Source organism: Neofelis nebulosa, chromosome 4, assembly GCF_028018385.1.
Source record: "Neofelis nebulosa isolate mNeoNeb1 chromosome 4, mNeoNeb1.pri, whole genome shotgun sequence".
Classification (NCBI taxonomy): Eukaryota; Metazoa; Chordata; class Mammalia; order Carnivora; family Felidae; genus Neofelis; species Neofelis nebulosa.
The window spans coordinates 136,258,488-136,285,573 of record NC_080785.1 but is presented as its reverse complement, the minus strand read 5'-3'; the positions used below and the strand labels follow the sequence as shown (position 1 = coordinate 136,285,573).

Here is a 27,086-nt window from a genome sequence, read left to right as displayed (position 1 = left end):
TCTGGGACTTGATCCTTAAGTGTAGAAACGCTGGGCCTGCCTGACTGTCTGAGGCAGAGGGCCTTCAGGGGTGAACACGCCGAGGGGCTGGCCTCAGCGGTAGAGGCCTTCCTTCCCTGCGGGCCAGCAGGGCGGGGGCCCCGCCCATTCATCTCCAGGCCGGGATGGTGCTGGGTTCCAGAGTCTACTCTTGGACCCCGTGAATCCTGACAGTCTCGGGGCACAGAGCCTGCTCCAGGTGGTAAAAACTTCAAAGGGCCTTTGTAGTTGAAGCCTGGAATGGTGCCCTGGGGCCCCTGCAGCCTCCCGGAAACGGTTCCAACGCTCGACTGGGCTGCCTTTCACCCACCAAGAAGGCACACCACACTTCTTTGTGCAAACGGAGCAGTAGCATGGGCCATAACAGCAGGAAGAGGGGTCTCAAATGTAACAGCGTGTGAGAGCTTACCAGGAGCAGGCTCGGGCTAGCTCATTTAATCCTCACGACAAACCAAAGAATGGATACTGCTACGGTCCCCATTTCACAGACGGGGACGCTGAGGCACGGGAACGCGGCAGGAAGCAGCACGGCTAGGACGGGAGCCCAGTGGTGAGTCCTTGTCCCGCACTCCTCCTCCGTATGTGGTACTGCCTCATAATGGAAGCAGGTGGAAGAGGGCTTCCCTGGACAGTCCCCCGGGCCACTCACCTCCTCTCGGCACACTACAACCCCACGTCTGTGATTCCATCAGAGGCAGACCCAACTCTGCGCGCTCAGAGGGGGCTCGCGCCCCTGCCCGTCCACAGGCACATGTCAGCACATGGCTGCTGCCGGGCCTAGCCGGCCCTCTCCTACTTATACTCAAGAAGACTGGAGTGGTCCCTAAATGGGTGAGCCGAGCTCTTGACAGTATGACAGGACAACACTGGGCCTTCTCCAAGAAGCAGAAACTTGTTCACCCCCTGCTCTCTACCAGGCCACAGAAGGCACCTGTTAAACCAGGTTCAGAGACGTCAGGCCCTGGGTCTGGGGCCACCCAGCTCACCAGCAGGCAAGCGCGGGTCTCCTCTGACTCCAGGCTGTGCGGCTGTCTCAAGAGGAGAAGCACACAAGTTTTATCAGCCAGCCTGAGGTTAAGAGGACAGAAGACGTGTGTGTGGGTGCCAGGGTGGTCCTGCAATCCCTGGGAGGGTGGGGGGCACAGAAGGAGCCTCCTGGGCGCTTCCTTCCCATGCCAGCTTCCCAGTGGCTCGGGGGTTCCAGAAGAGGAGGAAGTGGCTTCTGCACTTGGCTGCACTTTCCAAGACAAGTCCCTCTCCCCTCTGGGAGTGATACCACTGATGTGCCTTTAAAAATAAAGCCAGGCCCGCTTCCTGCCCCATCTGGAAGCCTTTTGATCTCCCAGTCATATGATTTAGGGTATCTGTTAACCACGCAATTCCCCAGACCTTCAGCGTAGGATCCGACCGTACTTGGGGAGGGTTCAGGACGGGTACACGTGCGATTAGAGTTGGCCTTTGTAGGTTAGTCCTCATCGACCCTGAAGATGGTGAGCCCCGCTACAGCATCAACGCGGCCCCCTCTCCGGTGGTCCTGCTCTGCGCCTACGACCACGCCATCCCCTCGTCTTGCCTGTTACAGCTTCCTGCAGGAGTCTGCACTTGCTGTGTCTTTCTTGAAACCACAGGCTTCCAGTTTCTTCTTTGCTTCAGGTCGTTTTTTTGTTTTGTTTTTTTAATTTATCATCACAGACCCAAATGTGAGATGTAAACTACAAACTTTTAGAGAAAACACAGCAGAAAATCTTTGGGATCTAAAGCTAGGTAGGGGTGCCTGGGTGGTTCAATTGGTTAAGCATTTGACTCTTGATCAGCTCAGGTTGTGATCTCGAGGTTCGTGGGATCGAGCCCCGTGCTGGGCTCCTCGCTGTGAGTGAGGATTCTCTCTCTCTCTCTCTCTCTCTCTCTCTCTCTCTCTGCCCCCGCTCCACTCACGCGGTCTCTCTCTCAAATAAATAAAAGTTAAAAAAAAAAAAAAAAAAGCGACACCACCAAATGCTGGCCATGATGCAGAGAACCCAATCATTCGTTCCTCACTGATGGGAATTTAAGATGGTACATTCGTGCTGGAGAAGTGTGGTGGTTTCTTAAAGAGCTACACATACAAATATCACACAATGCAGCAATTAGGCTCTACAGCATGGGTCCCAGGAAAGTGAAAATTTACATGCACTCAAAACCTGCACATGAATGCTCACACCGGCTTTATTCTGAACAGCCCAAATGTGGACACACCCCGGATGTCCCTCGACAGGTGAATGGGTCAACGAAGTGCGGTGCATCCGTATCATGGGGTACTATTCTGTGATAACAGAAGTCACCTATTGATACATGCGACAACCTAGATGGATCTCCAGGGAACTGTGCTTCCAGACAAGAAGTCAGTCCCAAAAGGGTACAGGCTGTATAAACCCACTCGTATCCCATTCTTTAAATGAGAGTCATATACAGAGAACAAATTAGACACTGCCAAGGGCGTGGGGGCAGAAGGGAAATGGGGAAGCTTCCAAAGGCAAAATGAGGGATCATTCTGGGGATGGAGGTGTTCTGTATCTTGACTGTATCAAGGTCAATATCCTAGTTATAAAAAGCTTTCTATAATGTTACCACTGGGGTTAACTGGGTTAGGATATAAGAGGATCTTTCTACACTATTTTTTTGTTACAACTGCATGTGAATCTGTAATTATCTCAAAAGTAAAAGGTTTAAAACACCAAAGAAACATGTCACGATCTGCCTTGTGGAATCAGACAGAGGCCTCGGCAGAATTCACGGTGGAATCAGACAGCCAATCTGCTACCTCACTGGGTATTCCTACAAACCAGCAGAAACTTACTTCCTATGACTTACTTACTTCCTATGACTCCATTCAGAAAGCCTAACAGTGCTGGGCACTGCGGGATTTCTGAAACATTTCATATGGGTAAGCATGAAATGTTTAATTATTTCCTACTGTTCAGGAAAGGACAAGGGGGCCTGGTCTCCTGGTGAGAAGGGAGATGTTGACAAAGCCTGTTAGAAGACTGCACGGCCCTCGGCAGGCGGGGGGGGGGGGGGGGGGGGCGGGGGGGGGGGGCGCATCAGGAATGACCACCCGGTCCTGTGCCCTCTACTTCAGCCGAGGCCCCAGCACTGCCTGGCCGGGCAGGAGGGCTCGCTAGGTGGCCACACCTTGACCCGGGTCAGACTTGGACGGCCACACCGGAGATTCCCAAAGCACCATTCCTGAAACACTAGCTTTGGAGGGGTCCCATCAAACGGCTGTGGAATGTCTGCACACATCCGCCCTGTGGGTCCTTGCTGACCCCCCAAAGCAGGCCAGCCACAGGAAGGTACTGATGAGGACTCCGATAAAGATACCTTTCGTTCTGCTTGATTCTGCAGTTTGTAAATTTACGTGGTGCCACTCATCCCACACAACACAGGCTCGCTGAAGGTGGGAAACACCAAGCTCCATCCCCTCATTAGTAAAGGCTCTGACACATCCCGCAGCCAAGAAAACCGCTTATCTGTAACTCTGGGTTTTCTCAAGTTTCTTAGACAAGTAGTCAGGACGGGCTGGACGCATGCACGGACCGGCTGTGATTCTCCAGCTTCACTCTGGAGAAAGTCTTTCCCCAAACCATCTGGTGGCCCCTCACGGGTGAGCAGATGCCCGCAGGCCAGGGTAAGGGCAATTTCTTACCTAAAAAGCAGCCAGGTAAAGATTCAAACCTACAGCAAGGCCCACAGGGCCCACACTCCTCCCTCGAAGCCACACGGCCTGCCACGCAGTAGTTTCCACTACATCCTTCTCTCCTGTAATCCTCGGCCCAGCCTGCCAACACATCGGGGAAAAGCTAGTCCTATCTCTGGGCTGGAAAGAGCCATGCCTGCTGGAGGTCCCAACAGACCATTTCTGTTATCACTTGTCCCGAGGTGGTCCCGTCATCTCGATGATAAAGGTCTGGAACCACCCAGTATCTGCCCCGTGTTCCACGATCGTTTACTTTTGTACTGACCGATTTAGTGCTTTCATTTTTCGAACATGCCTACTATGTGCAGCTGCCGTAAAAAATAAAAATAAAAAAAGGCATATTTGACGGCAACACCGCCGTCCTCCTTACCCCACCCCTCATGCCCCAAACACGCACGGTGGAGTCGAGGAGAAAAACACAGATGTGACAGGTGCGTTGACAGATGGGGACTCGAGGGTGTGGGGGAGCAGGCTGAGAGGAGAACAGCCATATCGGACCACGGAGACACCACGAACGAGACACAGAATCCAAGACACGGCTTTCCACACGTGCAGTTTCGTGCAAAGATCAGGGCAGGAAGTGGTGACAGGGAGAAAGAAACGGAATCGGGACAAACGCGCAAGAGCTGAGACCTGATCTCGCAGGTAACGGGGAAGCCACAAAGGGATCCTTCGCTCTTTTCCTCAACAAATACAGACTGCAGGGCAACCACAAAGCAGGCAGTTCCCTGGGTGGTAAGCGTGGAACGTGGACTGAGGCTGGGGCTCCCTGGGTGTCTCGTGGGGAGGGAACAGCTGAGTCCGAGCACCTTTGGGACCGAGGCCAGGAGGAGCCCCTGGAGAGACGGGGCAGACCGCAAAAACTGGCTACGGTGCTACCCCCTGCGTCATTTAACCAGACTTCTCAACACCGTGCCCGGCGGGCCCACCGGACAGATCTCGGCACCATCCGAGCCTCTACGAGGACCCCAGGGTCCCACAGCCAGGTCCCACAGGCTGACAGGAGAGGACGCAGCCACGTGCCTTCTGGACACTGCTCAAACGTGGCTGATACAGCACCAGCTCCTTTCCTTACTGATGAGGGAAGAGCAGCTCAAGGAAGGCGCAGTGACTTGTGGAAGACCTTGCAGCAGGGTCTCTGGGCAGAGTCAGGGCTGGAAGCCAAGAGGCTGGACACTGGTTCCTCTCTGAAGGGTACCGGTGCTGACAAGGGGGAGGCCATGTGCACCAGGACAAAGGATGCTTCCTCCCCGCCCCTCGGAGTCAAGCACCTCTCACTGCAGGATGGCTTGCATTCTGGGGTCCAGAGGTAGGATGTGCTCTGACGGGTGATGTCCAGACGAGAGAGGCAGGTGGGGTCCTCGCCAGCCTGCGTTCTCTTCCCGGAGATGACCCAGGAAGCCACCAGGGCAGGGAGAGGATGCACCTTGGTCTCACTCAGGAAACCGATCTGATTACATCCACACTACACTGTACTCTGCTTTCTGAATCCATCTGCTTGGACGGTTTACTGTGTCTCTCAGAAGCTGGAGATCTTCTTCAGGGATCGGGGTACAGCGAAGACAGGCACTGGACTCTTACGTGGAACCGCACAATGGCTGGAGAACTGTTAACACACAGTGGAGAATGAGGGAGGGGGCAGGGCCAGCCTGGTCTGTGAGGAGCCCTCGGGGGCTAAAGGGGGGGATCACGCCACTGCCTGCGAGGGCAGGAGGAGCGGGGGCTCCTGGGACGGCCGGTCCTCACTCTGACTCCCAGAACCCAATAAAAATTACGAGGCAGGAAAACTTCACTATTTGTGTCGATAACCACTGTTTTTCTCCTTATAAAAAAGAACACACTGGATTTGGAACAACCACCACATTCTAAGAAGTCTCAGGCAATCTTTTCCCATCATTTCCAAAATCCTAGTTACTCTTTCCAACCTACGGAAGGGACTGATTCCAAACCCAGCCCTCACAAACCCCCATCACATACATCACGTGATCATCAAAAATCAACGTTAGCGCTAGACTCCTGCTGTATCCCAACAAGTATTTAAAAAAAAAAAGAACAGTCTTACTTTTGGAATTATGAAGAACAAGGTTTTTGAAAAGACTGAAGTAAGTTTTGCCTGTCATTTTACCATGAAGAGGGTTTTCCCCCCATCGTCAGGAAGGTTCTCTGACTTACAGGTGGAATCCACCTGAGAGATGGTATAGTAAACCAGCTTTCAGGGCGAAGAAATGACCTGGATTAGGCGGGGACCCACAGTCAAGCTCCGTGATCACCAAATGAGGTAGGCGTGTCCAACAGACCCCAAGGCCCGCCCCTGCGCACCCCAAAGGCAAGGCAGTTTCCTAGTAAGTGGATCACTTCACAGTGTCTTCCAAATAAATCAGTAGTAACAAGCTCAGACGGGGCCCCCAGGATCCTAAGTGCTAATCTGAAGGTCAGCCTTACCACTTACTTCCCCTCCGCCTGGAACAGAAAAAGAAAAAGGAGAGGACAGGAAGGTGGGGGAACCTGGCTACTCTCAGTGACAGGTATGAGAGGGAAGCAGAGAGGGGAAGACAATACCTTTCACTTGCGATTACCCAGCTTGGGCTCATCAAAACCTGGGCAGCGCATCGAAATGACCTCTAGAGAGCTTTAAGAAACCACCAGTGCCTGTGCCCAGGGTCCCTTCCTCCGCAGCCCCCCAGTCCAACGTTTTGATTTACACCGTCTGGGATGGAGCCTGGGCATCTAGGGTTTTTGTCTGTTTGTGTTTGGTTTTCAAGCTCCCCCGGTCATTCTACTGTTTAGCCAAGGATGACAGCCACTGCTTAGGGGTTTGCTTAGTGTTTCACGGGCTTGCTGCACCCAGCCCAGGTAAAGAAACAGCCAACAAGAGGAAGAAAACCAATGCTACCGATTCACCACTGAGCTCTTGTAATAGGAATTCACCTATGAGAAAGCTAAGGACCGCCCCCCCCCCCCCACACACACACAAATATGGGGATGATCTATAAACTTCAACTAGGTTGCAAGACAGGGAGCCATAATGGGTGTCTGCAAGTGAAGTCCCTTTTTTAGGGATGCAAACAGCCTCTGCGCCAGTCTGGCACCAACCCCCTCGGAACACAGCAGCAAGATCGGGCCAGCTCCATCTACACCGGAGGGAGCTCAGTAGAGAGGGTCCGTCTAAAATAGTATCTAGCAGGGGGCGCCTCGGCGGCTCAGTCGGTTAAGCGTCCAACTTCAGCCCAGGGCACGATCTCTCAGTGCGAAAGTGTGAGCCCCGGTTCGGGCTCTGTGCTGACAGCTCGGAGCCTGGAGCCTGCTTCCGATTCTGTGTCCATACCCCCTCTCTCTGTCCCTCTCGGAAATAAATAAACGTTAAAAATTTAAAATAGTATCCAGCACGTGGTATTCAGTGAATCCTCACAGCCTGCTGTATCGGAAACTACCTCTGTCTGGGGAAGTAAACTGAGGCCCAGAGAACACAGCAAAGGCGAGGATGAAGACAGGCTTAAGCGGAGATCCTTTTGAGCCAGAGGCTTCTTTAACCACCATGCAGAGCAGCCCCTCCCCATAACGCCCTATGATGCAGTCATTGATGGAAGCTGGTAACACCCATCTGCACCTACCTTTTGCTTCAGTTACTTGGGGGAGGGAGCCTTGGACTCTACAAGCTTATCTGACAGCAGCCCAGCCATGTCCTTCCCCAACAATAAAATGTCTCTTAGCCCCCAAAGAGACTCTCCACCCACACAGCTGGGCAGAGACCAGTGGCCTCGAGGAAGGACACCTCATGCATGCCATAGAGCTGCCTGCTACCAGCCCTCACACACGCTGTCCGAGCTCCTGGTTGAAGGAGTTGAGGAGAAAGCACCACAGATTGGCACCTTTATCTCAGCTGTTTGGGCTTGAAAGGCATCCAGGAAGTGAGGAAACGGTGCGGGAATTTGCCTGGAAGCTGTGTGTTCGAGGCAGGTGGCCGCTGTCCGACAGGCTGCTGGAACATGTGCACTCTCCATCCAGGGAGACCTGACAACAGACTTGTTTTCCTTCTCGGCGCCCCTAAAACATGGGCAACCGTAATCGGCTCAGAATAACTAACCTGCGGGTGTGACCAGGTCGTGAGGGGAGGGGCAGCCTGTTGTTCGGGACAGGAGAAGGAATTCCTGTGACTCTACATTCACTAATGAAAATCACCGAGGGGCTGCTGAGAGTCCGATCACCTGACAGCAATGTGGCAGAGGCCGGCACTCGGCTTTAAGAGATGCCTCTGCCCTGGGTCAAGCATCTCATCTGCACTGCTGAGCAGCCTGGCTGCAGTCCCCAGGCCTCTCCCTCCTGACACAATTTGATAGGTCGACACGTGACATTACAACATCCTACCAGGCTCCCAGACCACATACTTCCATGTACACAGGGAGTGCAAAACCCAAAGGTGGACAGAAGAGAACTCAAGATCCACCTGTGCCACTTACTGTGTGACCTCAGGCAACTTTCTTGCCCTCTCTGTGCCTCAGGTGCCTCATCGGTCAAATGTGCTTAGAACAGACCCTATGCCGTCTCCAGGGACTGCAGAGGCAATATAATGGGAGGAGGCCTGTGAAGGCACCTGGAGCAGGGCCCTCCATCAGGGAACCACACAGACTGAGTTTCATCTCGGAAGGTGGAACCCTAAGAGAAGGCTGATGTTTTATTTATTTTTTTTTTTAATTTTTTTTCAACGTTTTTTATTTATTTTTTTGGGACAGAGAGAGACAGAGCATGAACAGGGGAGGGGCAGAGAGAGAGGGAGACACAGAATCGGAAACAGGCTCCAGGCTCCGAGCCATCAGCCCAGAGCCTGACGCGGGGCTCGAACTCACAGACCGCGAGATCGTGACCTGGCTGAAGTCGGACGCTTAACCGACTGCGCCACCCAGGCGCCCCGAGGCTGATGTTTTTTGATCACTTCCGAATGGCAAAGAAACGGCGATTTTGTATGACTCCATGTAATGAGTAAAAACTCTTCTACCTTGAAGAACCCCTGCCTTTGGATAAGCAGGGTGAATCTAATATTCCCTCCATAACGCCCAACAATGACAGACCTTATGAAAGGAAGGCCTAGCATAAACGCAAACACATTTCTTCCACTTGGGCTATAAAAGCTGAAAATGGCTCCCAGGTGTGAGCAGACACAATAGGCCCTGCCTTCTCTGCAAGGTCACCACGCAGGTCAAAGTCAAGCCAGCCATTTTCGGATTAACTGCACACGCTCATGAGGCTTCCCCAGCGGTAAGTGGATTACAGAAGCCACCTGCAGGAAGTGGGCGAGAGGGAGGAGGAGGAGGAGGAAATGGTCCCAGTTGGAAACGGACTGTTGATACGGCCAGCTCCTTTCACATGGGAGAGAGGGGGACTCTCGTGCAACCCCGGAAAGCGGCTCGCCTCCAGGCTGGGGCTCACCGAGCCCTGGAGGGCGTTCAGCACCCACCGCGGCGAGGACAGGCACTTCCCTGCAAGAGCCTGCACACCTCCCCAGCTTCCCTGTGCTCCCTGGATCTCACGCCCCACCGAGAGCTTACTGGTCATGAGAGAAAATGAGAAAGGAGAGTGAGTTCCCAAAAAAGAAGTGACCTCCATGGCCACACTCCTATTTCACCGGCCTCCCCTTCCTCGGCTCCCCAGACCCACAGCTGGTGTTCGCTTCACTTTCTCAGCAAATGACTTGCAGATGACCGCTCATCTGGCTGACTCACTACCCCCACTCACAAAGAAATCAAAAAAAAAAAAAAAAAAAAAAAAAAGGGAAGAAAAGACAGAAGGAAAATGACAAGTCATGACTGTGTGTAATTTGGCAGGCGTGCGGGGAGGGGGGGGAGCCGGAGATCCTTTCCCAGAGAAAGGCTCCCTTGGACTGGGGGCAAGAGGCAGCCTGCACGACAGAACCCCTGGGAAGTTTCCGGGACAGAGGGCTGCTCTCCCTTGTAAAGTGCGTGTTTAATTTTCTATCCGGAGGCTCACTGGTGGTATCCAGCCGGTGCAGGGTCTGCGTTTCTAAGAACCGAGGGGTCCTTCTCTGCCTTCCAACAGAAGCGTGCTGGCCCTTCGCAGCAGCCTGCCTGCTGACAAAGGCAAACACGGGAATTGGGCGGACTGGCCTTAAAATGGAACTAGCCATGTCCCGTTCGTCCTCCCCCAAGCACCCGACACATTGGGCATCGGTCCAGCTTGCCAGGTGCTCCATCTGACGCCTGTAACTTACACTCTCTTGTGGGGGGAGAGAAAGGAGATCCACGTAAGGAGGAGCCTCAGCTAAAATGTCTGGGAAACTTCCCCCTCTTACACCAACCGTGTCTGTGTCAGCGGGGAAAAGCCCTCCTTACGGGCCTCCCCAGCCCTCGCTTGCATTATGGCTGTGCCCCCAGCTTTCTCTGCAGCTGGCCTGCGGGTTCCTCGAGGGCAGAAACCCCAGCCTGGGAGACATGTGTGGTCACACTGGGCTTCACCTCACGGGAGCCCCTGCCGCACTGCACGTGAGCCCCTGGTCTCTCTCCATCCTGAACCCCCCTAAGCCTCCTCCCCGGTCATGTCTTTTGCTCGGTGATGAGCAGGATGACGGCCTGGCCATAGCAGAAGGCAGGGAAACCAGGAGGTGAGTAACCGGGGAGGGGGGTGGGGTGCGGAGCAGCTGTGGGCCCTGGGTTTTGATCCCCCCCTTAGGGCAGGGGATGACTGCCCACCTCTCGGACCCTCCCTCTCACTTCCACCTGGAACAAAGCAGTGCACCATTCCTGACTTAGGCGGGGGCCAAGATTCATCTGGAAGCAGTGCCTGAATCGGCAGGAAGGTCAGTGCTAAGAGCACCTGCCGGCTACGGCTCTTCCTGCGCAGGGCGGCGGGGTGCTACGCTGAGCCGAGCCGTTCGTACCCGCACGCAGAGGCAGGAACAGGTCTCCCACCAGGCTGTTCACTCAGCACTGCGTGCCTCTGTGGTAACTGGGGAAGGTTGGCTGGGAGACCACAGCCATCACCAATACACAGCAAATTAAGTGACAGACTTCTAACAGCCAGAGCCCTTCTGCCCCTGCTCATTCATTGTCCACTGCCCCCAGCACCGTCATCAGAAGTAAATGCCTAACCAGGATTTTGAGCCCCACTGTTCCAAACAAATGCCTTTGCCACACCTGCAACATGAGGAAGTTGTCTAAGTAGCCTACTGCCCTCCAAAAGTTAAGCAGCTTTGTAACGACTCCACACGTGAGTCTTGGAGGGCCGCTCCGTCCACCCCATCCCTGTGTGAGCCCAAGCCTTCTAGGTGATTCTGACAGGTGGCTCAGTTTGAGAATCACACAGGTGATGGGGAAGCCACCATCTCCCAGGGGAATGGCTGTGATGTTTCATCCAGAGCAAAGATTCGGTTCACACCAACAATCTCGGAGCAAACAAGGCAGAAAGTGAGCATGTCTCTGAAGACACAGGAGAGGAAGCACAGCCCCCTTTTTATACATAATGTGTTTTCTGACTAGGGCTATAGCTTCCCTTTAGTGTCTGGGAAATGAACAGGCTGCAGACTGCTCAAGAAACAAGGACAGTCACTTAAACTCAACTTGGGACTTTTTTTTTTTTGAGAGACAGAATGAGAGAGAGTGAGCGCGCACATGTGATAGAACATGAACGGGGCGGGGCAGAGAGAGGAGGAGAGAGAATCCCCCGCAGGCTCTGCACTATCAACACAGAGCCCAACAGGGGGCTCAGTCTCACGAACCGTGAGATCATGACCTGAGCCCAAATCAAGCGTCGAATGCTCAACCGACTGAGCCACCCAGATGCCCCGTCGACTTGGGACTTTTACACACAACTTTGCTCAGTTCTTGCCGAAAGTGTCTCAGTCACTGTGAACTCCACACTCCTGATGAGAATGCATGAAAAGACGCCAATGACCCAGACAGGGTATCCTTTTACACCAAAACCAAAACCGACTGGCCTTCCTTCACCAGCCCGGCTGAAGGGTATTCTCAGGTGGAGGGCGCATCTCTGAAGCAGAATGGGGAAAGAGCGACCCAATTCTACAGTTTCTAAGAAACGTGATTTAAGTCCGCTCTTAACCTCATGATTTGTGGACACTTCAGCAAATTCCTCTACAGGAAGGGTGATGATCCCTCCCCTTCAGGAGAACAGCTACCCCCCACCTCACCTCTCACACACACACCTGCAGTCCCCCGTCCCCATGGGTCCAGCTACGATCAGTACACAAAGAGTTTCACAGTCCTAGATTACCACTCAACATTTCTAGATCAACTATTATTTCTGACTTCTGGTGATAAACATGGTACGTAAAAAGAAAACGTTTTAACGTCAATTCTCTGTTATGTCTGCAGATGATGATGACCTTCCTCAAGATGAGGCAATATGGAAAAGTTAAAAAAATTTTTTTTAATGTTTCTTTTTGAGAGAGAGAGAGACAGAGTGTGAGTGGGGGAGGGGCAGAGAGACAGAGGGAGACACAGAATCTGAAACAGGCTCCAGGCTCTGAGCTGTCAGCACAGAGCCCGACGAGGGGCCTGAACTCATGAACCATGAGATCATGACCTGAGCAGAAGTCGGATGCTCAACCGACGGAACCACCCAGGTGCCCAAGGGTTTCCTTTTTTTTTTTTTTTAAATAAATTTTTTTAATGTTTATTTATTTTTGAGAGAGAGACAGAGCATGAGCCAGGGGAGGGGAGGAGAGAGAGGGAGACACAGAATCCGAAGCAGGCTCCAGGCTTCGAGCTGTCAGCACAGAGCCCGACGCGGGGCTCGAACCCACGAACCGTGGTGAGATCATGACCTGAGCTGAAGTCAGACACTTAATCAACTGAGCCACCCACGCACCCCAAGAGAAAGTTTTAAAGGCAGCTAATTGAAGAGAAAGACAAGAGGCCTCATCCCAACTCACTAGATGGAGGCGCGCTCTCTCTTTCTCTCTCTCTCTCTCTCTCTCTCTCTCTCTCTCTCTCTCTCACACACACACACACACACACACACACACTTCTAGGAGCCCCAGCCAGCTATGTATTACGCAGCGTAATGTCACTTGTACTGTACCCCTGATCACTAACAACCTGGCTCAAATCTCCAAGAGGAGCCTCACTTCTGAAGCTGAGTTCTGATTCCCTTTCTCCATGGCTTCTGAGCCCTCTGAGAGAGTAATTCCTCCCCTCCGCCCTGAGCGACCATGGCCTCCGAATCCTCATCACCGCCTCCCCAGGGAGGCCTGCTCTTTAATTACACTTTAATGTGAACTGATCTTTGCTTTAATGAGCCTGTAAAGAAGATTGATCTGGGGCCTCTTTTTTCCTAGAGGTTTACCAGGCAGGCACGTGGAGAGTTAAGTACTACTATTGATTTGACTTCCCCAGAAGAATCAGCAGAGAAGAGCCAGCCCTCCATCCTTCACGGCCTCGGCCTCGGGCTCACTCAGCTCCACCCAGGGCTCCTACCACTTAACTGGCTCTGAGTGGGGTCACAGACAGGACACCAGGTTTCATTTGTGCCAGGTTCTATTCTCCGTAAGTTACAATAAAGAAATGTTAAATACACCATCCCTGTTATTTAATCAATTCTTCTTTAGCTAAGAAGAGGTCGCAACAAAATGTGTAACTGTGGAGATTTACACCCACCTCCGATATTTTTATTTATTCACATTCTAAGTCTTCCAGATACACCTGCTAACATGAGAGAAAAATACTTTTCTCAAAAACAAGTTAGTTTTTAGATTAGTGACTGCCATCTAAGGAGATGGGGGAAATCACTGCCTAAAGGGCATGAGGTTTGTTTTCAAGGTTATGAGAATGTTCTGGAATTAGAAATTGGTTGGGGTGCCGGTTAAGTGTCTGACTTCGGCTCAGGTCATGAATTCGCGGTTCCTAGGTTCAAGCCCCATGTAGGGCTCTGCTGAGAGCTCAGACCCTGGAGCCTGCTTCAGATTCTGTGTCTCCCTCTCTCTCTGCTCCTCCCCTGCTCTCTCTCTCTCTCTCTCAAAATAAGCATTAAAAATTAAAAAAAAAAAAGAAACTGGTGATAGCTAACACTGAGAATGTACTAAAAAGCCGCTCTAAAGTGCTTAAAGCAGCGGGTTTTACATTATGATAATTTTATCTCAATAAAAAAATTGTTTTCACAAAAAATTTTTTCAAGACTAGAAGTAAAAGGTGTTTTGATGTGTTTTCAAATACAACAGAAACCTAAGGGATTTTAAAAGTACTATTACAGGGTCGCCTGGGTGGCTCAGTCGGTTGAGCCTGTGACTTTGGCTCAGGTCATGATCTCACGGTTCGTGAGTTCGAGCCCCAAGTCATTGAGCTCTGTGCAGGCAGCTCAGAGCCTGAAGCCTGCTTTGGATTTTGCGTCTCCCTCTCTTTCTGCCCCTTGCCCGTTTACACACTCTCTCTTGATAATAAATAAACATTAAAAAAAAAAAAAAAAGTACTATTACAGAGTCCCAAGCAATTGTGTGCAACTAATCTCCACCTAGCTCTCCGGTCTGACCTAGGCCAAAAGTGGAGGAAAATGAATGAAAACACATGGTTAAGGGACAAGGTCTAAAATATACATCAACTGGGGGACATTTGGCTGGCTCAGTAGGCAGAGGATGCGACTCTCGGTCTCAGGGTTGTGAGTTCGAGCCCCATGTGAGCTCGAGCCCCATGTTGGGGAGAGAGATTAGTTAAAAAAGCAAACAAAAAACAACTACACACACACACACACACACACACACACACACACACACACACACACACTCCAACTGGAAAAGAAGTCACCTGGACAAAGCCCAGGGCTGAATGGGAAACATGTTACAGCTGACACGCATGAGACAAAGAGCTGCCCTGCTTTAAAGCTAATGTCGATTTCACAGCAAGCTTTTTACTCCCAGGACTGAAAAAAGTCCAACTGCTTCGACTGTAACCAATCTTCTCAATGATACAAGTGCAGTAACACCACAGGAAAAGCGGAAATTTTTCTTCACCAGAAATGTCACTTATGCATCAGACAAAATTACTGTTGCCGTGGGAATCGTAACATGAGTTTCCTGGACCTCAAATTAAAAAAAAAAAAAATCCAAAAAACAGACACATAAAAATCTACCAGCAGATTTTGCCCCCGTTTAACAAAACTCTGTTTTCTTCTGAGAACTGTTTTATCAAATTAGCTCCCTCACTCCCCAACCCAATCCTATTAACAGCTTTCCTTGAGTTTCATGCTTTTTTGTTATTAAGAACAAATGGCTTTGGCATTACCCTCAACGCAACACAAATAAATCTGCTCTCTGACAAATACTTTAATTGAATTAGATTCCTTTAATCAGAAAGTATTAACCAATTGAAATTATACTTAGCGACTTCAGTTCCCAAAACTCCGCAAAAGTTTGTTTTGAGGCTCCGATAGTAAAGCCAGATGAAAACAAACCTTTTCCCGTGACGCCCTCCCAACCGTGACCCCTGGGAAGGAGGCCCCGAAGTCGGGGGCTGCCAAGCACCGTCGTGTGAGCGAGGAGCCGGGTTGCGGGCGTGGACACGAGACACTGGAAACCAAGCATGGAGATGATGAGCTCGTTTGCAGAGGCAAACAAAATCCGGAGGCAAAAGTAATCACAGGCATCGGAGCTGCAAACCCCAAACCCAGACTTCTGCGGAAAGCCAGAGGGCTGCACGAGTGGTTATAGGATGCCAGTCCTGGTCGTTTCTCTTGTGGCGTTACTGCCCCCACTCCCAGTTTCCAGGTCACAGATGGACTACAGAAGCTGCAAGGGGTCCTTGTACCATCTGTCTCAGCCCCTTCATTCAACACACGAACAGAAGCGACCTGTCCCAGGTCACAACATCAGCCGGAGCTCGGCATATGCCTGGTCCGTCCTTTCCCTGATGCACCTACCTATGAGCGTGTCCCAAGAAAGCTGTGCTGGCTTCTCTACCTCGGGTGGCCTCAGCCATCTGGTCCCTTCGCACATTTTTATTATTTTTCAGATCCTCTGCCTGCCCACAAAGGGAAGGCGAGATGGAAATAAGAATGTGGGGACCGGGGATATTAAATGAGAAACTTACTGACCTCCGTGACCTGCGACATTTTCACACACTATGTCAGGGGCTTCCCAGACGGGACAGCATTGAATCCTCGTGAGGTCCCTCTCTGATGGCATCTGGGCCCCAACGTTGGGGCACAGAAGGTACCTACTACGTGTTTGCTGAATGTATGACACTTTTTAATTCACTGTTTCTAAAGAGCCACAGACACACCAGCAAAACAGGCTCTTCAAGGCCTGACAGACTGGAATTATCATGTGAACAGAGGTGCTAAGGGCTTCACGGGCCAGGTGCTCACTGCTTACTTTCTCCCCTGTCCTTTGCTTGGTCCCCTTGACAAACAGCAAGGCATGAAGGACGGAAGCAAAACTATCTACGCAGATGGCATGCTGTGAACCTAGCTTTGCAGGCACTAAACCCAGGGAACACAGGCCCCCCCCCCTCCCCCCAAGAGAAAAGGAAGATAAAGACCCTTCAGTTTCTGTAGTTCCAGAGAAATCATTGACCAAGTCAGATGGAGACCAGCTTCAGGCCAAAGAAGCAGCTGCCAATACTAACCGGCATTTTCCAAACTCCATTGAAACCAGGAGGGAGTCTTTATTTTTTTCCCCTGCTTTACAAAGTTTAACGCTGTCTAATTGGAAGAGCAGGAACGAGGCCAACCGGCCCCACTGGCTCCAGGCACTTGGGCCAAGGAACAGAAATGTATTTTTAGTCAGTAGAGCAAAGCGTGATTCAAAGTGCACCAGGCCCTCGGGGCACACTGGGGGCCCTGCCCGTCTCTGGCACAGGGAGGCACAGAGTCACCTGCCACACGCCAGCACCCAGCGCACGGGGGCAGATGAAGGAAAAGAGCACAAGCTCGGGCATCGGTGTCCAGTCTCAGTCCCACCTCTCCACTGTGCAACTTACAGGAACTCAGGGAGCCTCGGTCTCCTGTTGGTGACAGGAAGATGTTCTGTGTCCCTGGTTTCCTCACCAAGCGAAGAGCAAGGGGCCTGAAGGCAGTGTGTCTCACACTTGGATGAGTGTGCAAAGGGCCAGGATTCCAGCAGGGCAGGGCTAGGATGGGGCGTGAGATTCTGCATTTCTAATGAGCTCAGTGCCGACAGCACATTGCTGGCCCGGGAACCACACTTTAAGTAGCAAGAAGTTAAAAGCACCGTCTAGTGCTTTGCTCTATGAATATACAAGCGAGCATCACATCCTTAATTCGCCTCAGGTATGGGTAACTTAGGGAATTTAGCCCACAGGTAAACACTTTCCAGATGCTGGACACACAGGCAAATGGGTCCAAAGACAGAGTTAGACCCTTGCCTGTCCGTCTTGGGCCAGAAGGCCACAATCTTCTTTCTATCACATCACAGAAATGAGGACTGACTCACACATCCTGTGGCCCTACAGGTAAGATCATGCCAATGCCCAAGGGGCTATGTGACAAGTAGCCACAAGCCAGAAGCAGCAGCCCCCATCCGTCTAACACCTGCTATGTTTGTGCATGACGCCTGAGTCGTGTATACTACACTGCACTTCTCCCCAACCTCTGGCTCACTTTCCCCATGTGTACAATGGGTTAAGGAAATTTTCTGCCAACAAGGAACATGAGGTCTGGAGGGAGAGAGCGGTTGGTCAGGACATGGAGCTGGGGCCGCAATTCTAACCCCTTGCTCTCTCAACCCTGCAAGGCCTTGAATAGGGGTAAGACCAAGACCACATCTTGTAAGGACAGAGCACCTCCTGATCACAGGGCCTGCTGCGAGCAGAAACCTGACACCTGTGAGCTCCAACAGCCATCATAAGGATGATGTCTTCCCAAGTCCCTCTGCTCTGCCTGTCAAGCCTTGGTGTCGAGAAAAGGTACTTGCAGATGAGCGAACGAGTTGTATATAATACCAGCAAAATCAAAACCAAAGGAAAATAGGGCTGGAACAGAAAAAGGAAATTCAGTGTGAAGACAGCAGTGCTCCGCTGAGGAAGCTGCCCACAGAATCTGGCGGAAAAATTGCTGGACTCACAATGGTTCATCTGGAAAGACCCCTGGTCAGGCGTCAAGCAAGCAAGCACCTGTAGCGGAGGGCTAGAGTGGGCGTACCTCCCAGGCAAAGGCTCCTAGTGGCTCACACAGTAACACGCCCCCACAGCATCCCTCCTTTCTCTTCCATTCCAGTCCCTTTACAGTCTTTCTCTTTTCCAGTGTGTTGTCTAACGCTTGACCACGTCGACTACTTCCGTACTTCCAGGCTGATTTCAGACGCCTGGGGGGATTCTCTTTTTGAAAGCGGTACAAGTGAACTGGGTCACGTTCCCAGATTTTGTGCCACAAACAGAAGCTCACTGTCTTGTAATTCACATGGCTTCCTTTAATCATAGTTCGTTCACTCTAAGTTACAGTTTAACCACAAGGACCAAGAAATGTCCTAATTCTATGTACCTCTGGCCATGGATAAGACCAATTTCCCACCCCCGTCCCCACATTTGGTGAGGCAAATCCTCCAGGTTTTAGCTCTGCAAACCCCACAAGAGCATGCAAGGCATTTGTCACGAGCATTAGGGCTATGTGAAGAAAGGCTGTTCTCCACCAGTGAGCATGGGGACCCAAGTGTTCTGCCACCAAACGTCAGCAAGAGAACACCACGGCCTCATGAGCCCAGGGTTCCCCGTGTGGCACCACTTACAGAAAGAGAGAGACGACGTGGGATGAAGCAGCACCCAGGGACGGTATGGCTGTCAGCTCGTTGTTATTGAGGTACCTGTGAAAACAATAAGAAATTCATCATTTAAATTAGCCGGAAATTTCCTACTGCAAAGTAAACAAAAAAAACAGTGCTGAGTTGGCTACTGTGAGACGATATTACAATGTTCGATACAAGATAAAGAATTTTAAAAGGACTTTTGAAAGGTAGAGAAGTCCCGTGAGGTCACAAAACCCAACTACGTACGTGTCACAGCCACGGTTTAGCGATAAACACTCAGGGGAAGTTACCGGTCTTCCAGATTCTCATCTAGCTCAGAAATCGGCACTAGCAAACAAGGATCCAGGACAAGAGCACAGAGACCGTCGACGAGAATGCTCCTTGTGGGCTCAGTCTGCAAAGGCCTTGGAGAGAAAGACCATCCCTCCCTGGTTGTTTTTACGTGTCTGTGACATGGAGCTCTGCAAATTTCAGCTCTGCCCTCAGCCAAGGGCAGACACCTCGCACCCAGAGCTGCCTCCTCACCCATGGTTGGAGTTCCCAGGAGCCTGGGACACGCGGGCCAGTTATCCCAGTGCCTCGGCTGTGCAATAAATAACAAGGAAGCTGGACTCGTGCAGTCTCATCTACTTGTGATTCCAGCCTCCCTGAACTCTGATGAAGCCTCCAAGCACGTTTTCCAGGAATGCATACATATAGACACACACTGCTTCACGAAGACGTTTTGAAAATCCTCCACAGACCAGATGTGCTCTCCAAGACCCTTTCTGGCTCCAACAGTGTAAATCTGTGTTTCCAGAGTTCTTACCTCTTAATGAACGGGAAAGCCCACAAACCCAAAACACAGTTCGCTGGGTCTGCCCCCCCCCCCCCCAGAGGCTTTGCAATCCAGCCTCCTTACGTGAACATGTATTTCCAAATCTGGGAAGACCCAAAATCAGACTTGCAAAGTGAGCCCAAAAATCCTTAAAGAAGGGGCGCCTGGGTGGCGCAGTCGGTTAAGCGTCCGACTTCAGCCAGGTCACGATCTCACGGTCCGTGAGTTCGAGCCCCGCGTCGGGCTCTGGGCTGATGGCTCGGAGCCTGGAGCCTGTTTCCGATTCTGTGTCTCCCTCTCTCTCTGCCCCTCCCCCGTTCATGCTCTCTCTCTCTGTCCCAAAAATAAATTAAAAAAAAAACGTTGAAAAAAAAATCCTTAAAGAAGCCAGAGCACAGTGATCCAGCTTTCTGCCGGGTGACAGGCTGGAAAGAAACTGTATCTGAGATGCAGAATCAAACGGGTAAGGCTGAGTTATCTTCTATTTTGTTTAAGGGTGTGTCTTACATGGACCATCTTGTTACCATTTGAAGACAAGGCCACTGAAACGGCAGCTGCACTCATACAAGTATACAGCTAGCCTTTGCTTGAATAGAATAGTCTGGTTTTCTGCCATCTTCTATAGATATGAATGGGAAGGGGGAAAAAAAAAAGGAAAAGGCCTTGAATCATCCCATTTGCTTTCTGCAGTGCCAGAGCCGGTCAGAGATGAGGCTTGGCAATTACTGGGCCGTGGGACACAGAATGTCTGTTTCAATAGCTTCATGACTGAAGCATCTGGCAGAGAGAAAGCAGATCCGTATCATGTGGCAAATCCCTTCTTCACTTAAAGGGCCCTTGTCTGTGTATTGAAGTAGACAATTAATTACTTTAACAGCCTCTTATCTGACTGCCCCCGGAATCAGATGGTTTCTGCTTCACCTCTTTGCTCCTCCAATGATGCAGCGATCCATTTCCTAGCTTGATGCAGGGATGATGAACACTCTCCATCGCTTTTAATCTCTCCTGATACCTTTTCACGGTATCATCCACACACTTATTACTAGAGGAGACCCTCAGATCTTCACAGAGCAAGAAAAACTAAGGTCAGGGCCTGCTGCCAATAAGGTAGCGTGCATAAGACCTCTTCAGTGCCTAGAGATCTATTCTACAACCCAGGTGATGGGGCCTAAGAATACTAATGTTGGTAGCAGCTAACCCACAGAGGGGCTCTTATGTGCCAGGCATGGCTCTAAGAGCTCTTCAGTGTATTAACTCATCTTTAGACCCTGAGGGGGTAAGTCCATGCACATTCCTGTCGCACCAAAGGGGAAATGGAAATGCTGAAATGTCGAATAATTTGACGGTCATCTGCATTAAGTGGAGGGGCCCAGGAAGTGTAGCCGTCAAGTTTAGGTCCTTAACCACTCACTACCCTTTATTTCTTTGTAATTACAATAGCAACTCCCCATGCATGATGCAACTTCATTACAACTCTGAGTTAGGTACCAGGTTCCACGACTGATCCTTCCCCTACAGCTACATGCTGTAAGTCAGGTTCCGGTTGCCATCACAAGGCTAAGGCCACACAAATAGGGGCGCAGAGATAGAGCTGAACCCAGGAATGACTACAAATCAGAGGAGAGCAATGAGTGGAAACGCCGACAGGACATGAGGCTCCTAAGCCCTCAGGTGACATGTGGTTGTGCTTCACTCTGCTGGAACAAACAGCAGGGACCTCTCTGCAGGAGAACGTGTGCTCAACGAGATCCATCTAGGCCAGCCCCACTGCACACATGATAGACTGCTCCGCCCAATTTCACAGAAATCAATGAATGAGGAAAAGAGGCAGCATTGACTCAACTGCTGAAAGTGGAGTGCACAGGGACAGAGGACCAGTGCTACAGATAAAGGGGGCCCTGCAGATCTAGAGTGGAGGCTCCGAGCGAACAGATTTAGGCAGAGATCATGGGCTGTCTCTCAACAGGGCCGTGCCATTTACACAGCGGACAGTTGGAGCCCCAAGGAGAGGAATGGCATGGCACGTGTGCCCCTCCATCAGTCCTAAGAACCGCGAGCTGGATGGAAGCCCATCGGCGTCACCGGTGCTGGCTTTCTCTCTGTGCACTCATGCCCTGTAGGCATTATGACAGTATCCTCAGAAGGCAGCGAAGACTGCACTCACTCTGAGACAGGACCGACTTGCCAGACGGAAATAGAGACTGGTCAAAAATAGCACGGCCAGAGCTCGGACGGAAAGTTTAGCACAGTCTCCACGAATAAGCAAACTGGAGGAATTTAGGACAGGCCTTGATGAAGTCTTCTGAGTATGTAGGGTTGTGCAGTTCGCTACCCTGCATACTCCCCCCACATTTGCTCCCAGCCAAGGCCCTAAAAATCCTCAAAAGTCTGGCTTCTTGAACTGCCTTTTCCTGATGATCCAGGGACCAAGAAGTCCCTCACTCAGGTGCTTTTGGACCACGAATCATGGCCCAAGCCTGGAGCTGGAACAGGTGTAAAGAAGGTAAATGGGGCTACAAGGACTGCCTGACCCTGGGCAGAACCTGGAGGTGGGCCTTTGCCACCTCAGCCATCATAAGGTCCGCAGAGGCCTTCTGGGCTCTTACTGAAATTTCTAGTTACTGGGCTTGCTGAAAGATGCAAAACGTTAAAGAGGGCATTCATTTCAGAGTACTTTAATTATTATTATTAATTCATTCAAATGAGGCTTCAACAAACAATGAAAAACAAAGCCAAGAGGTGACTGTGGATTACAGTGCTTTTTGGCCTTTGTGTATTGCTGTATTATTTATTGAATTGCTAATATACTCACACAGAGAAAGTTTCAAACTGTTTCCAAAAAAAAAAACCAAAAAAACACCAGGAATATCCAGTAAAAAATGAAGCTTCCTTGCAATTCAGTCCCCTGGTCTGCCTCCAAGAGGAAGCGCCCGCCGCTAGCTCCTAAAGACCGTGCACGTGTTTTTCTTTTACAAAGATATGCGTGAACTATACGGACTGGTCTGCAGGACCCTTTTCCTGAGTCATGTATCTTGCAGACCTCCATCATTCTTCGCCACCTGCTGAGAACTCCTCTGTTGGCATCAATGAACTATCATTTATTTAGCCAATCCACTATTGGCTGTTTCCAAACACAAAGAGAGCTGCAATTAATAACAAAGTTGGGCAGGAGGCTGAAATTTCAGTTAGCCTTGCTTCTTCAAAGGGAAGAAGTCCTCCCTAGCAGGTAGGAGTACAGACTTTGGAGGCAGACCACTTCATCAATAACTATTATCAGGGCTTTTAGCTACTTGAGAATTAGGTACACTAAATTATGACTCCGGCAAGACTTTATGATGTAGAGTTTCTATCTCAGATGGCCAGATGTATTTTTTTTTTTTTTTGTATAGTGATTGAGGATATAATCACCGTAAGTTAACAATTATAAGCAATACGGGTGAACTCTATGCACCGGGCTCTCTGCTGAATGGTTACAAGCACTATCTCACTGAATAACATGTCAATCCTTTAAGGAAGGTACTAAATGATCACCCTACCTTAAAAGATGAAACTGAGGCACAGTTACAGAGCAGCCAAGTGTGGATAATTAGGAGGGAATTTTACAGCTAAGATTTTCTTTTTTAATACTTATGCATTTATCTGGAGAGGGAGGGAGCATGTGTGTGCACTCCAGTGGGAAGGGGAAGAGAGAGAGAGAGAGAGAGACAGAGCGAGGGAGAGAGAAGCCCAGGCAAGTTCTACACTGTCCCCGCAGAGCCCGACGCGGGACTCGAACTCATGAACCCCTAGCCAAAATCAAGAGAGTCGGACCCTTAACCGACTGAGTCACCCAGGCGCCCCTACAGCTCAGATTTTCAAATCGGACAGCCCTGGGTTTATTCAACCTCAGTCCTACCCTTTAGCAAGTGAATGGCCTCCAGCATGCTCCTTAACCTAACTGTGCCTTAGTTTCCTCTTCGAAAAAATGTAAACAGCACAAGTATCAACTTCATAGGGTTGTGGCAGGACCTGGCTGAAATAATTAAACCTAGCGGCTTCGGCCAGAGCCAGAAATAGAGTGAATGCTTAACAGGTGGTGGTAATTCACAGCCAAGTAGCTGCGCCTCAAAAAGCTAGCCCTCGTTATTTCCCTCCTCCCTCCCACACACTGAGGGGTGACACATCAGAGGGTGAGCCCTAAATACCCAAAGGCAGGGCACACTCAGGCTCCCTGGCCGCCCTGAGGAACACTTCAGGTCGACGGCCCTGGAAAGCACGCAGCAGCGCCCACAGGGAGCACTGGCGGGCCAGGCGGCGGTCACGTGACCCGCATGCAGTTCTTAAAGAGGACGGTATAAATAGCCCCTCTTATTAATAGAGAAGCCTGGCCGTCCAGGCCCCCTGGCTGGAGGCCCTCCGGGTGGGTTTTCCTCAGAGCTGTGGGCAGTGAAGGCCGTGTGGCTTGGCAGCAGCTGCTCGAGTGTCCCTGCGGCCTCTAGGGGCCTCCAACAGGCTTGCTTTCTGGCTCCAAGCGGCCAGCAATGGACTGTGGTTCTGGGCCTCCAAAATAAAACCACTGCTAAACCACCGCCTGCTTGCTTGGCCAGCCTGTGGTTCCCCTCTCGCTGAGGTTTCCAGACTCAGAGGGCTGTGCAGGGGTTAGGAGAGCTGACAGCTCCCGGGAAAGCCTCGAACCCAGTTAGTTTAGAAGCAATTTGTAGGCCAACTAGAGCTTTCTGCTTTACTTCCAAGTTGTCTCCCACCTCCCCACTCCTCCCCTCCTCACAGCCCCTTGACTCTCTGCTTCCAGGATGGATTAGAACTCCCTCTGGCAAACGCCTGGATCTTTATCAGCGACAAGTTCCACTGCTCTGGGCTCCAGGGAACCCGCCTACTAGTCCATCCCAGTGTGACACGAGGGACAGCAGGTGGTCACGGTGGTAGAAGGCTCAACCAACTGGCCCTTCAGGGTTTGGTTCTTAATAATGCACCAAGCTTGGGGGTTGTGTGGCTCCCAAAGTAGCAGAAGGGAAACGACACAGTACCTCCCCATGTGCGAGGCCTTGGACCTCACTTCCAATGAACAACTACAGTACTATCGATAACGTGCCCACATACATCCATGCTGCAGAAAGGGAAAAGCAGCAATGAGCTGCTAGGTAACTTGTCGAGGGACGCAGACTGGTGAGGGGCACAGCCAGAACTCAAACACAGGTCTGTCTGCTACTAAAATGTGTGTCTTTCCCACTAGGTCACATGGTATCCGAGAGATGCGGTCTGTCTTTGCGACTACACGCAGGAAGGTAGTGTTGCCACACAAGGCACGGGACAGGCGTCCGCCTGGGGGAGCGCAGGCCCTGCTAACCACTTGCTGTGCAATTCCAGCCAAGCCCCCACACTTCGGTTCCTTCAACTGAAGTCCTGCAAAGGTGGCAGTGACAGCAAGGAGCAGAGCAGCGCTTAGGCCGATGGCTAGCAAAGGTCTACCCTCACGAGAGCATTCGCGGGACGGAGGAGGACAGTCACACAGATGACAAACAGCACAGGACGCGGGTAGGAGCCTCACGCTGCTCACAAATGGCGATAGCCATTCTGAGGAGGGAGAAAAGTGCAGCCGGAGGGAGAAGAGGCTGGACAAGGAGGACAGTGCACGGGGGACAAGGGGTCCGGAGGAGTAAGAAGAAACAGTCTGGACCTAGAAAGAGAAGACTGGCAAAGAAAGAGTGATACCAGGAGATAAACACTGGATTTTCGGTCTTTCAAATCTTCAGGTGAAGGCTGCAGGTTAAGCGAGGTGTGCGGGAAGTTAGGGCAGCACGCTCTAGCGTTCCACTTAAGCGCAGGTCTGGGGCTCAAACGGACTGGAGTTCAACTCTCAGCTTCACCACCCTTCCAACACTGTGCAGGTTTATTTAGCCTCTCTGAGCTTCTGTTTCCTCCTCTGTTAAGTGGAGGAAGTCACTGTGAAGAAAGTAATTTGTGTCACAGAGGTGGAACAGGGACTGCGTGAGGTAGCACTCACCCAGGGGTTTGGCTCGGGCGCTGCTACGATGGCTGGACTGTTGCCAGGCAAGAAAATTATTTTAAGACTCATAACCAGCACCCCCAGTGAAGGAAACAGGTGGAAGTCCGATGCTCGCAGTTCCAGATCTGGGTGGGGTGTAAGTTCCAAAAAGCACCAAGCAGAAGGGAACGAAAAGCCAGAGGTCAAGGGATCCAAAGCAAAAGCGGAAAGCCCACGTGGGGAAGGAAGAAATGTAACAAGAGAGCTGGAGAGAGAACAACATGGAAAATGTTCGCCGGAGCATCCGGCACAAGTCCAGTTGATGACGGTCAATGATGGTTCCAACTATAACCCAATACAGCCCTCCAGGACCCAAGCCCTGGTCACAGCCCCTCCTGTCATGCATGCCAGGCACAGTCTCTGGTCCTGTTCCTTCCTGGAGCCCTGAATTTATATTTCCTCTAGCCTGCATCATTCACATCAGTTCAGGTGTGACCCTCCTGACCACCGGCGCTCCGTTACCACACCTCCATAATTTTAAAAGAAAAGAGCCTATGACCCTGTCCTATTCCCCCCTTAACACTTACCACCAGTACATCTTACTATTTCCTTGTCCAGCATATGTCTTCCCCCACCTTAACATAAGCTCTGTGAGAGGAGAGATTTGTCAGTAGGGCTGGGACTGGGTCAAGTGGGGCAGGACACACAGCGGGGCATGCCCAAAACCTCAGTGGCCAGGATCAAAGATATTTTAACGCGGTGTTCTTAAAACATCAAAATGAATGCAAAACAAAATCCACGACAAACAAAATATCAAGGTTTTCACATCAAGACAGGGTCATATCTTCGACAGTGCTGTGTCAATTCGTGCTAGAGACTGGAGCCAAAGGAAAGATCAGGAATGCTGATCCTGACTTTACGTAAACCGTGTGTTTTATTCACCAAAGATTTTGTCTTGCCTTTGTGTTGAAATTTTTATTTATTTGCTTATTTTCTTTGAATGTCTCTTTTTGAGAGCGCGTGTGTGTCAGTGGGGGAGGGGCAGAGAGAGGGAGAGAGAGAATCCCAAGCAGGCTCTGTGTCGTCGGCACGGAGCCCAACTCCAGGCCCGAACTCTCACACTGTGAGATCATGACCTGAGCTGGAATCAAGAGTGGGACGCTTAACTGACCACGTATTGGTATTTTCAACACTGTATTAAAACATTCTTCATCTCGGATGCGGAGTTTGTGGCATGCCCTTAACCGTGAGCACCTGACATCAACACCTCACTTGCCTCACCACAGTCGTAGCTCCCATCTGTCTGCCCTACTCGTTCCTGTATCCCCAGCGCCCAGAGAAGTGCCTGGCACACAGGAAGTACTCAAGTCAATGTTAAATGAAAGCTTAAATGATGCCAAGAGAAATACCCCAATTTCAATTTTGTCCAATTCTAAAAGAAAACCTCTACGCTTTGAGACTTAACACACAGAGTCGAATATCCTAACCACGAATGGTAAAGACAGCCTAGGTCCAGAAAAGGCACTGGCTCCTTGATGGACAGGGTTAATCACGCTGGGCGACCGTGATGGGCTCAAGTGTGTCTCCTTAAAATCCCTATTTTGAAGTCCTAGCCCTCAACACCTCAGAATGTGACTATATTGGGAGACAGAGCCTTTAAAGAACTTGCTGAGGTAAAATGAGGTCATATGGATGGGCCCTGACCCAATACGATTGTGTGTCCTTTTAAGAAGAGGACATTTGGACGCACACAAGAGGCACCAGGGACACACCCATCTGAAGGAAATGCCACAAG

The 27,086-nt window shown here is 50.9% G+C and overlaps 1 protein-coding gene across 1 annotated transcript in view; it reads right to left on the bottom strand.

Annotated features, from left to right (window-relative positions):
• The window catches only part of LRIG1 (leucine rich repeats and immunoglobulin like domains 1), a 116,328-nt gene that overhangs the window by 48,835 nt on the left and 40,407 nt on the right, over nucleotides 1–27,086 (bottom strand). The window contains exon 3 of the mRNA XM_058726242.1: nucleotides 18,474–18,548. Within this exon, the coding sequence (XP_058582225.1) occupies nucleotides 18,474–18,548 (75 nt within the window). The remainder of the gene's footprint in view (nucleotides 1–18,473; nucleotides 18,549–27,086) is intronic.